A 12685-nucleotide genomic window follows, 5' to 3' on the forward strand; every position below is an offset into this window, starting at 1 on the left:
ATCAGAAAATGGAAAGATCTTCCATGCTCATGGATAGGTAGGATTAACATAGTAAAAATGGCAATCCTACCAAAAGCAATCTCTAGTTTCAATGCAATCCCTATCAAAATCCCAACACAATTCTTCACAGACCTTGAAAGAACAATACTCAACTTCATATGTAAAAACAAAAAACCCTGGATAGCCAAAACAATGAAGACTTCATTCTTAAGTGAAGTCGGAAGCCACTCAAATGCTCTGGGAAAGTGACAGACCTTTTGTGTTTTTAAAGTTGCCTAGCTGGCTACAGAGTGGAGATTGGACTAGAGAAGGGTGAAAATGCATGTATGGAACGAGCTTGAAGTGTCCCACAGTAGCTTAGCTAGGAGGCAGCAAACTCACTGATCAAAGTGCAGATTCAGGGACACTTGGGCCATAAAGTAACCAGTCATCGTGGAGAGTTGCACTGTGGGTTAGGAAGAGGAGGGTCCTTGCAGGGGTCCTGTGAACAGTCACTTTGGCCACACGGAACACATGGATGAAACATAAAGGGTTACGCATATTGTTTTCAAAGGAGCCTGCCCTCATTTCATAGGCCAACTCTGGTAGTAGCTAGCTTGTTTTATGACCGGCCCCTCTAAGATTGGAATTTGACCAAAGGCAGTGGACAAAGTATACCTTCTGACCCTAGTGTACCCAGTGGGAGATCCTCTCCTCTGTGCTCTGAGGGAAGTGAAGAAAGGAACTTTCCAGCAAGTTCCAATAGCCCTGCAGGCTTACCAGCATGGAGTCTGAGTTTCTCTCTGCCCCTCCCCCAGATCTCAGCCACCATGCAGGCTGGGCACTATAGAAGTGCCATGACTCAGCTGCTCCCTCCAGACCATGCTCTCAGTGCCGGGCTCCAGGCTCCCTGGGTCTCAGGTTGGTCTCTCTGGATGTTTTTCATTTGGACTCTTGTCTGTGTTGACATTTGGCCAGGATGCAGTCTGTCAGCTGTGGCCCTGGCATCTCTAAAACACTGAGTGGAAGTCCCTTTCTGGGCAGTGCAGGCTCTTTTCCTGGCACTGTTTCTTGGGATTTTTCCATACTTTTTCTTTTCTTTTCCTTTTTTTCTTCCCTTTTAATCCTTGTGACTTTGAGCAAATTGATAATGTGTTAGGCCTTCATTTGTGTTTTTCCAGATATTAGCAATAAAAAAATCCCTCGTAGAGACTGTCACTGTCTTTCCTCAGATGCCTCCCATCTTCCTTCTTGAGTTTTTGTGACAATGGAGATGGTGTCTCATTGGCTTAGAATTTTCCAAGTAGGCTTGCAGGAGAACCTCAGGTATCTACATGTCTCTCTTTCCGTGTGCTCTTCTGGGATTAAAGCATGTATAACCATGCCAAGTTGTTGCTGTTGTTTTAAACACAGGTCGTAGGGCTTGAACTAATGTCTTCATGTTTGCAAGGCAAGTACTTTGTCAACTGAGCCACTCCCAGATCCCTCGGAGTCCATTAAAGGATTTTGTTTAGTCATGTTTGGAGAGTGTAAGTAGTTCTTCAGATATGTTCCTAAAATGAATTGCTATAGGTAGGAAGGGTTTTAGGGGTGAAAGATGTGATCCGTGGGGTACAGTGATACCTGTTTAACTCTGAGGAGGGAGAACCTCCTACCTGGTGGGTTGGAAAGAAAAAGCTACATGGCCAGTGGTGGCAGTCTAGGGGACCTCTGCTCAGATTGTTTGCTCGGTGCTCAGCCCATGTTGAATAGTCTTGTTACCTTCTAAGACTAGGTGTCTCCTCAGCCAGTGCCCTGTCTCACCCCTGGATCTTCAGGGCTGTCTCACAACCTGCTGCTCTGTTTGGTCGGCGTGTGCTTGATATTCATCTCCATTTAAAGACTTCTGCCCTCACCCACTTCAGTCCCTGGAGATGCACAGGAACACCTCTGTTGGCTGTGAAGTTTGGATCAGGCAGCAGTGACCCACATAAGAGCCTAGATGTAAGGGCGGAAGACATATCATGTGACTGCTCTGCTCCGAGCCCGTGTTGTCTTTTACCAGTTATTTCTGGGGCTGTGTAAGTGGTCTCTGCATATGTTCTCCCTTCCCTAAAGCCTATTCTTTGGCAAGCAGCAGGGGTGAAAACTTTCAAAGGTAAACCAGGTCTCATGTCATGCCTCTGTATAGACACCAGTGGCTCTTCCTGCTTCTCGAACATTCTAGATGCTTTATAGGACCCTGTGATTCTCTGTAGGTGACCCCCTCCTCACTGGCCCTACCTGCACTGGGGACCCCAAGCCCCTGCCACCTGCAGCTTTTTAGATGCAGCTTGGTGTCTGTGCTTCCCCCAAAGAGTGACTGTCTCTCTTTCTTCTCAAGATCTTTTAATGAGCTATTATCTCACTGAGCCCCACCCTGTTAGCATCCTAACCCCCACTCCCTCCTCCCTTCTCCCCTTCCCAAACCTTTTTCCTCTGAAATGCTTGTCAACACTTGCCACACTATATATTATGCAGTTTGAGGGGCCCTCGTCTGAAATACTGCAATCCAAAATACTTACAAATCCATAACTTCTGAATGTCATGTTAACACCCAAAAAGCATTGGATTAGGGGGCTGGGATGTAGCACAGTGGTAGAGCATTTGTCTCATATGTGTTTAACAGTTTGAGTGAGAGTGTCCCCTTCAGATGTTTGAACACTTGATCCTGAGTTGGTGCTGTTTGGAGAGGTTTGGGAGGAAGTGTGTCACTAGAGGTGAGCTTTGAAAGCTTAAGCCTGGAGCCATTTCCTGTTCGCTCACTGCTTCCTGCTTGTATTTGAAGCCACGAGCCCTCAGCTGCTTTCTCCTACTGCCATGCCTGCCACTTGCTGCCTTGCTGTCCTGCGTCCCTGCCATGATGAACTCATACCCTCTAGAACCACAAACCAAAACAAGCTCCCCCATAAGTTGCCTTGGTTTTTTGTTGTGGTTGTTTTAATCACGGCAATGGAAACATACTTCATACAGTGTGCCAGTCCCTTGTTGCTCAAACCCGATGACCTAAGTTCCATCCTCATGGTGGAAGGAAAGACCTGACTCTCACAAGTCGTTCTCTGACGTTCACATACACATCATGGCCTACATACATATTTGTGTGTGTATACATATGCACACACCACACATACAATGATGACAAGTCAAATTAAACATTTTTAAAAACGGCATTTTGGGCGTTAAGGTTTTCAGATTAGGGATGGTCAACTTTACAGTCTTTGCTGATATTTCAAAACCTGAGAGCAGATTATCCCTGGCCCTGTGCATCTCAGAGAAAGAACCTGTCTCACCCTAAAAAAAAGCAAGCATGGTTGACAGTGGGTCACTCCCCTGGAATCCTGACATCCTTCTATAGTTGTGCCTCCTTCTAGGAAGTGGTTCTCAATCTTCCTAATGCTGGGACCCTTTAATACAGTTTCTCATGTTCTGGTGACTCCCCTGCCCCCAACCATAAAATTGCTTTGTTACTACATCATAACTGTACTTTTGCTACTGTCATGGATTGTAATGTAAGTATCTGATATGCAGGACATCTGATATTCAACCTCTGTGAAATGGTTGTTCAACTCCCAATGGTCTCAACCCACAGGTTGGGAACCACTGTTCTAGAATAATCTAACATCACCAGGAATGTCAGTCTTCCTGTCTAGACAGCAGCATTTGTTTGATTGATGCTATAATGTTGAGACAGCACTGAGATCTGGGCTGCTACGACACGCTGGTGTGTCATAAGTCATTTGTTCATAAAACTGCAAGTGCTAAATGGAGCCTGTGAGCTGTCAAAAACTCAAACACATTCCAAGGTGTTGGTAAATTAATGCCACTCTTGGTCAGTTGTATCCTATGCATTTTTACGAGCAGGAAGCAAGGGAGACAGAATGTTCGGGGGTTGGGATGGCACGTGTGGTGGCCGTCTCCCATCTGCAGCAGTTGTCACTTGTCTTTGTGTTGAGCGCCTCAGAAAAAAACATGAGCCAGGGGATGTGCGAAAAGAGTGTGCTAAGCCTTGCTGTCTTGAGAGACAAGAACAATAACTCCAAGAATAGAATGTGAAACATCCCTTTACCATAGAGTTATCTGTGGCCAGGCGCACGCGCGTGCGTGCGTGCGTGCGTGCGTGTGTGTGATTCAGGTAGCCAAGGATAGCCATATAACCCAGGATGAACTTGAACACCTGATCCTCCTGCCCCACCTCCTGAACACTGGGGTTACAGGCATGTGTCAGTGTGTTTGATAGTTACGATGTTTTTAAAGGAGTAGTTGGTGAGATTGGTTGCTCACCTCTGAGGAGACTTCAGCTGTATGAGTTCATTTAGTTTTTAAAGCAAGTGTGTGCTAGGAAAATATTACAGTGTGCCGTCAGACTGCAACAAGGTCTTCTATTTACTCCTGCTGTTTAATGCCCAAGATGAGGATACCCCAACCCTGTTAGGAGGTTATGCTCCCTGTGAGATATGTATGTGTGTGTGTATTGGGCACTGGTCCCATGTCTGATAGGCTCCTAGACACACTGCTGGCCCAGCTGTGACTCTTCAAGCCCCTGCCTGCTTGTCCCTCCTAAGTCATGATTTTATTTGTCCCCTCTGACCTTTGTCAGCTAGCACTCCAGGTGGCTTCTTCCTCAGTTGATTTCTTTGCTTCCCAGAGTTTTTCTTTCCACAAAGGAGGTAATACTGTTAAGATGTAAGACCCAATGTGTGAAAATGCCTGTGGTTATTCCTGTCATCCTTGACTGACCTACTGGGAAAGAGATAGGCATCAAAGTTAGAAGACATCTCTCCTAGGGATTCTAGAGTCCCCACTTGCTCTGCTTTGGATATGGTTTGCTTCTGAAGGCTCATGTCCTCCAAGCCTGGTCCCCAGTGTGGTGGTGCTGAACTGATAGACACTTTAAGAGGGGAGAGGGGGAAGGTCCTTAGATCATGGGATTGTCCCCCCATGAAGAGGTTAGTGTCAGCACTGCAGAACAGAATGGGTTGGGTCTCACAGGAATGGGTCAGTTCCAAAATGAGTTGGCTGTCATTATAGAGTAACCATGACCCTTCCCCTGCCTCTTGCTTTCCACCTCTATCTGGCTTCTTTCATGTGTCCTGCCATGTGATGCCCCCCCCCCCCGTGAGCATGCTAATATCATGCTTTTGGATGCCCAGAATAGTGAGCCTAATAAATTCCTTTTCTTTGTAAATCTTCCAGCTTCAGACTTCCTGTTACAGCCACACAGATGAAGGACTTGCTCGTGGCTTCGAGCATTTGCCTTTTCTGTTGGGAAGCCTGTTGGCCTTGGCTCTCTAACCTAATATGTGCAACCTGTTCCCTCTTGGAAGCCTCTGGGGTCTGCCTCTAATTCCCAATGTTCTGATACTTTTCTGTGAGAATAATTTTTTTGCAGATTGCTAATTTAAATATTTAATATTACAATATCTTTTACATATGCATCACTTAAAGGCAGGTGTAAACTCCTGATGCTTATGATTCTCCCAATTATGAAATTATACTGGGTTGCAAATTAAACATAAGCACAACCATCTTACTATACACCATTTATGAACTGTGAGGGCTGACTTCTTTCTTTCAGTAGCAGGGAGTCCACACCTATTGCTGTGGCTCAGAGTTGGCTGGATGACATCTCCTAGCATTGCTTGGTATGAATGAGTCATTCCGATTATTAAATTTGTATGTATTTAGGCTGCCCTCTGACCTTTGTCTCAGTAGCCCAAGACAACTAATGTAAATCCTGTGTGTAAATGCACTTGGCCCAGCATGATGTGGTGATAGGTGGTCATTCCAAGAAAACGGGAAGTTTGGGGCACTGTCACTAGAAGGAAAACTTGAAATATAAATGTTTTCATAGAGAGCTCACATAACCCTAAGTGTTCTGTCCTGATCTTGTATCCCCTCTGTCAATCGCCCCTTCTCCACACAGGCTCATACAAAGGGAGACATGGATGTTTGGCTGGTTTTCTCATGAATGTTTATTATGGGACAGCCCATAATAGCTGATGTTTGCCAGGCTCCTCAGACTCCACCATCACTGCCCACCCCTGTTTCTGTGGAGATGCCACAGTCTGCATAGTAGTTCATACCACTGTGTCCTCCCTGTGCCTGCTTTGGGATAGACACTTCTGAGAACTGCAGAGCTGTTATATAAAACTAGAAAACACAACCTTTGTTCAAATTTGCGTTTAGCTTGAGCATTCCTGCTGGTCTTGCTCTTCTGGGACAGGGTTGAATTTATATTTTGTAAAAGCTTACTTGACCACTCTCAGAGTTCAGTGTGCACCCTCTGGCTAGTTAGAAATATGTATATATGGGAGGGGGAGGCACGGGAGCTTGGGGGGAGAGAGGAGGGGGAGAAAGAATATGCATGGTGTGGTGTATGGCAGTGAGACTGCTGTACTCAAGGTAGTTTGCATGCAAGTGTGTGTGTGTGTGTGAGTGTGTGTGTGTGTGTGTGTGTGTGTGTAAGAAACTATGCATGTGGTGGTGTGTGCTGGTGTGGAACAGTATTCATGGCAGAACATGTGGATGTGTGTGGATGTGTGATATGGTGATGTTGGATATACATGTGTGAGTGTCCATGGTGGTATGTATGTGAGTACATGTGTCATTATTTCACTTGGGCTTGACTTGAGAGGCTGCCTCAGTTGTATCACCATATACTAATGTCAGAGCCTGTGTTAAGCTCCTGGTTACTGTGGCTGCCTTTCAGGGCCACATGTTGTCACTCGGTGCTACAGTGTGGCCCTGAGCATTGCAGAGTGAGTGTCCTGCCTCTACTTCATAGCTGCATGGATGCTGGTCCTGCTGACCTCACAGATGCTAGGTAGGGTTAGGAAAGTCTTGATGGTCCCAATGTCCCTACTGTTTCCCTTTCTCTAGAACATCTTGGGCTCAGAACCTGGGTCTGCTCTTTACTTTTTCCCTCTCCAGCGTCCAGTTCATTCTTGACCTCCGTCTGTTCTCCTTCCCTGGTTTTCACACTTCTTAACTCTTTCTGCCATTCTTGAGGACCCCATTCCAGTCCAGACACCTCACACCTGCATGAGAATAGCCCTGTCCACACAGCCTCCCAACTTCCCCATCAGCTATAACTGGCCCAGCTCCCTCCTTTGTCCTTTCTGGCCCTTGCTCAAGGGCCTTCAGTGGCCATGTTCTCATCAAGGTGACATCAGCTTGTGACTGTCCAAGTTCATTTCTCCTATCCCTACTTCCTGGTGAGTTTTTAAAAAGTGAGATTTTTTTGTTTGTTTGTTTTTATGTTAAGGATTGAAGTTTGGTCAGCTTGGGGGAGGTGGTGGTATCTGATTCTTTCTCACTCTGTGACTGGCCATCTTACAGCTTATGGAAAACCATGAGACAAAGGCTGGAATGCTCTAAGTTTAACTGTTGGAAGGCTAAGTGGTTTTTGTTTGTTTGTTTGTTTTTCACTCTGGCGAAAGGAATCTGGGCCCCCAGCTGCCTCCCTTCCTCTGTTACAGACACTGTTTTTATTGGAGTCCAAGCTGAGAAAGGGTGTGGGATGTTTTAATGATCTCTAATTTTTAAAAGAGCATCATCCTTGGGGTTTTTGTGGGTGGTGCAAACCACCCACAGAAGCTCCCAAAACCACAGAACAAAACCCATCCATTTGGGTTTTGTTCTGTGGCCCATTCCTGGGCTAGGTGGTACATGGGAGCTTTGCTATATTTCCTTTCCATTCCTGGGATAGGCGGCGCATGGGAACCTTTGGTCTATTTCCTTTGGACATCAGGTTCAGCTTTCAGTCTTGACTGCCTGTTAAATGCATTAATTTTATATTTGAAAATAAAAAAAGTGGTATCTTGATAACTGAAGGGAGAACACAAGTATCTCTCAGAATCACTTTTCTCCCACTGGGACTTTGGGCTAGCATCACAATCACAGTACCAGCAGAATGCATGCCTAAAGAAGAGGGGGGCTATTAACATTGTCCAGCACTCCAAAGACCATTGTTTCACTTCTTGACTCCACAGTCTTCTGGTGGGCCAATACCCAAAGGCAGCCAAACTCTTGTTAGGCTGCTGTAGACTCTGGGAGCCTTCGCTGCCCTGGAAATGATTGACTCTGTCATTGTTCTAGGATTAACATCTAGAATCCAGTGTCAAGAGAGCCTCCATGCCTGTAGGATCAACAGCCTTTGACAGCCTCTGATGCATGCAGGCTGCATGTGGCTGCCTCAGGCCTCTGAGGCATCTGGTCAGGCAGAGACACCGTGGCTACCTGAGGTGCCTATGATTATTACTCAGTCAGTCCTTACCATGTGTCAGTATTACCTCTTACAAAGGAGCCCACAGTTTTCCAGTCACATGACCTCCGGTCTTGGGAGTGACCTGGGAATGACCTTTAAGACTCAGTATTTCCTCTGCACCTCTTAATCTCTTTGGAGAGTCAGGCTTTTTAGGATTGAGACTTTGATTCCTGACTTTGGTCCAGAGGACTAGTGCCTCCATAGTCACACTGCCCCTCAGGACCTTTCATCATGATGAAATGTTCTAAGTCTAATATAGAAACCATGAACAGCGTGAGTTCTCCAGCACTTGAAATGTAGTTGGTACAAATGAGAAACTGAATCCATGTCTGACTCTCATGGTGAGGAATTTAAATACCACCTGTGGCAACCATGTTAGACAACTTAGCTCTCCAGGTCTGGGGAGATGGGTCAAGCCCAGTAGCTAACAGAGAGCCACAGTCCTGTGCACTCCTAACGAGAGGACATCTAGCTGAGGTGCCCCTGAATGGGGCAAACATCATCACACAAGTCCAAGCTGGTTTGATAAAGTTTGGATCAGCATCAAAGCTGTTCCTGTGATTTTTGTGTGTGGGGAGACTCCACTGCTGTGCTGTTCTGAGGAGGTAGTCATTATGACTGAGCTTTTCCAAACTGCCCACGGCTCCCATTTCTTGAGCAGGGTCTGTGCCAGGTTCCTCAGATGGATTTACAAAGCCATGACATAAATGTTCAGTGTCCACACAGGATAAACACTCTGCCAATGTATGATCTACTCAAGGGTGTGATTCACTGTTCGGGGCAGAATGTGATGTTGAACGCTCTTCTGATTCCTCCTCATCCCACTTTTTCTTTCTTCCCTTCTTTTCCCACCACTTATTTCTTCCCCCTTTTCTTCATCCTTCTCCTCCGCCCCCACCCGTTCCTCTAGTCTGCCCTTCTTCCCATCACCCTCTTCTGGTTGGATAATCAATTCCTTAGTATGCAACACTTAGTTTCTCCCTGCACTAAAGCCCTCACGTTCGTTCCCACCAGGAAGAAGAAATGCCGGAAGTAGAAATCGACATTGATGATCTTCTTGATGCTGACAGCGAGGAAGAGCGAGCCTCAAAATTACAGGTAAACAGCTTTCAGAATCTAGAATTTTCTGATCATGGCTGTTTGGGTTTCCAAAGCCTGGGCATAACTGGTGCTTGTCTGGTGGGGACACTGTCAGTCCCCAGGAGTGGAGCAATGGCAGTTTGCAAATCAGAAAGCATTGCTGCTAGCTTGTCACCGTCTATTGCATGTCTGATAATAAAATATGTTGACAACAGACAGTTTTCCAGGGACCTTCTGGCTTCTGGGTGGTGCTCCCAAGGCGTATTATCTTGGGAGGGAGAGTTGGCTCTACCTTGAAAAGTCAATCTCCAGGGATGGCAGGGATGCCATGCAAGCAGGTACAAAGGAAAGAGACTATACCAGATTGGGGAGTATCCAAGTCTTGGGCTCTGGTCTTTCATCTGTGGATTAAATCATTCATGAAAGCAATTTCTAGAATTAGATGGCTTGGAATGTAATTCTGTTTAGTAAAGTACCTTTTTATTAGGTACTCACCTGATTGTATTCTGCCGGAACAGCTGGGATTGAAGTGCCTACTGTTCCGTATCAGAAACGGAAGGTCAGGCCTACCACTTCTCAATCTGCACTGGGCAGCTTCAAAAACTAATTAACCTGTGACTTGCCATTGTTCTTAACGTCCACTGGCAATTACTGTTAGTGGCTGTTGGCTATCCTCAGTGGCACATGGTGACTGGAGCCAGTCAAAGTGCACATTTTACTTCATTGATGTGATTAATGTGTTCATAATTACTAATGCCCTGGGAGTGGCAAGCAGTCTCTGTAACAATAATTATTCCTCATGTGTAGATTTCATTGGGAGACAATAGGGTTTTTATTTTGTTTTGTTTTTAAAGATAAAGTAGACATCAGTTCTATAGAAAATAAAATGACATACAAAATAAGCTGAGAACTTGAAAGGGGCTGTTTTTAGTTGTCCTCCTGTCCTCCTTCCTGCTTGGTTCCCAGGTAAGTGAGAAGAGAGGAACTTAGGACCCTCTCTGTGTGTCCACGGTGGTTACTACCATCTTGCATAGGCAGAGTCTCAGCATTAAGAATGTGCAGTTTGATATTAACCAGGCAGGGAGTCCATAGGGAAGGGTGTGTGCACATGCCTGTGTGCAGAAAGGGGTAAAAAAAAAAAATTCACCCTTTAAAGCAAGCTCTGCTCAGTGAGGCATTTATAATCTAGTGAGGGTAATATTTGATTTTCAAAACCGTGATAGCCCCCAAAGCAAGTATTTTGGAATTCAAAAACCCTATGCAGTATATATGTGCATATGTACCCACGCTAAGGACAAGATACGGCTGCATATGAATGACATTTTTATGTCTTAGCTGACCAAGTGGTGCTGGAATAAGATGTGATTGTAGATAGTCAATAGGAAGCCCTGGCAGACTTATGTAAAATAACAATTTAAAGATGAAATGAAGGCCTGAAGAGAAGGTTCAGCAATTAAGAGCACTTGCTGCTTTTCGAGAGGACTAGAATTCAGTTCCCAGATCCCATGTCAGGTGGCTCACAACTGCCTGTAACTCCAGCTCCATGGGATGTCTGACATCTTCTATGGCCTTTCATGGGTACTGCACTCCTGTATACACACTCCACAGACATACCCACACACATAATTAAAGATAACATAAATTAAATTAAGAATAAATGATTTTTATTGCACTTTGAAGATGATGAATTTAAAAATAAAAACTGACTTTCCATGTATTTAATTCTAGGAAGCTCTCGTAGACTGCTATAAACCAACAGAGGTAAGCAAATTATTCTACCTAAGTGCTGTGTTAGAATTGGGTTTTGTCAAATCAATTTGTCTGTTTTGAAAGCTAAGCTACAACAAGTGAATGCAAATTACCAGTTTCCACCCATGAGTGCCTGTGCCCTCGCAGTGCTAACTTCGTCATTTCTAAGCCTAAACCTGTTTTGTTCAGGAAGATGCTAATGGAACAGGGTGTGCTTATGTTTTAGAGAAAATCATCTTCACAGAAAATTGTCAGGAGGTGCAAAGTCATTATAGAGGAAGAATATAGCTTATGACTTTATAGGTATGCCTTTGGAAAAAAATGCTTAAAACCAGCGCTGGAGAGATGGCTTAGCGGTCAAGAGCACTGGCTGCTTTTCCAGAACTAAACTTGGGTTCAGTTCCCTGCTGCTCACAACCACCTGTAGCTCCAGTTCCTAGGGATCCAATGCTGACATCTGTGGGTACTAGGCATGTACATTCTGACATCTGTGGGTACTAGGCATGTACATGGTGTACATACACACATGCAGGCAAAAACATGCACATAAAGTACCTTTATTGGGAGGAAAAATGTTATGCTTTGTCTGGGTATTTCTCAAGTGATATGTATTAGCATAAGAAACAATGGATATTGCTGATTAGACTAAAGCATTCTATGTAGAATCTAAATGATTAAAAGCAAAAACAGAGTAGATATTAAGGTTTTAATCAGTTATAAACTATTAGCACCCCCCCAATACTTTGTTTGTTCCTATGGTATATCAGAGAAATTAGAAGAATGATCAGGTGTTTGGGAGTCACTTAACATCAAAGCAATGGTGGTCACTCTTCTGATTTTTGAAGTAATAAATATGGAGAAAATACACTTTTAGAAGTGTGTGTGTGTGAGTTTAAGGTGTTTTATGATTACTTGGGTTAAGTTTGAGTTACATATTTAAAACCTCTAGTTTTGATTACATTCTATGAAAATTTAAATGTTTAATTTTATCTATTAAAAACTGTATTTTGGTGAACATAACACACATTCTTTTGAAAAACCTCCAGATGTTATAAAGCTGAGAAAACAAAGGTTGTCTTCCCCTCCCATCTCTCTAGAGGCATTTATATAACACATTTGTCTATTTCCTTTCATTTACTGTTATATCCATAGATACATATTATTGCTTTTATTCCTTACCTATTGATTTGAGGGGGAAACTGATGGTTTGCTTACTATTGATATAAGTCATATATATTCATTCCATCAATAAAATTATATAGCCATATTTTATTAAATCAATAGTTGAAGTCTATAATTTTATGACTTAAGTGTTTTCACGACTAAGCCAACAGCAAACTAGGACTATGGCTCCTTGTGTGTGTGTGTGTGTGTGAGTGTGTGTGTGTCCTTTTGTCTTTCCTGGAGTTGATAACTACCTGGTCTTTGATTTAGTCTAGCCCCTGTTGCTATTTTTGCTGACATTCCACTGTTTTTGTCTATCGCATGTTTTCCAAGTGATTCATTCTCATCCTTTTCCCTAAAACCTTCCTCCCAGAGGTGCTGCTAAGCGGTTTGGAGAAGCTGTTCTTGGGTTCTGCTGAGTAGATAGAC

The 12685-nt window shown here is 44.2% G+C and overlaps 1 protein-coding gene across 1 annotated transcript in view; it reads left to right on the forward strand.

Moving 5' to 3' along the window:
- LOC103161642 (protein phosphatase 1 regulatory subunit 14C) overlaps positions 1 to 12685 on the forward strand; it is a 77677-nt gene that overhangs the window by 39544 nt on the left and 25448 nt on the right. Inside the window, exons 2-3 of the mRNA XM_027400991.2 lie at positions 9278 to 9361; positions 11072 to 11104. Of these exons, the coding sequence (XP_027256792.1) occupies positions 9278 to 9361; positions 11072 to 11104 (117 nt within the window). The remainder of the gene's footprint in view (positions 1 to 9277; positions 9362 to 11071; positions 11105 to 12685) is intronic.

The sequence above is a fragment of the Cricetulus griseus genome, chromosome 2 (assembly GCF_003668045.3).
Source record: "Cricetulus griseus strain 17A/GY chromosome 2, alternate assembly CriGri-PICRH-1.0, whole genome shotgun sequence".
NCBI classification, from domain to species: Eukaryota; Metazoa; Chordata; class Mammalia; order Rodentia; family Cricetidae; genus Cricetulus; species Cricetulus griseus.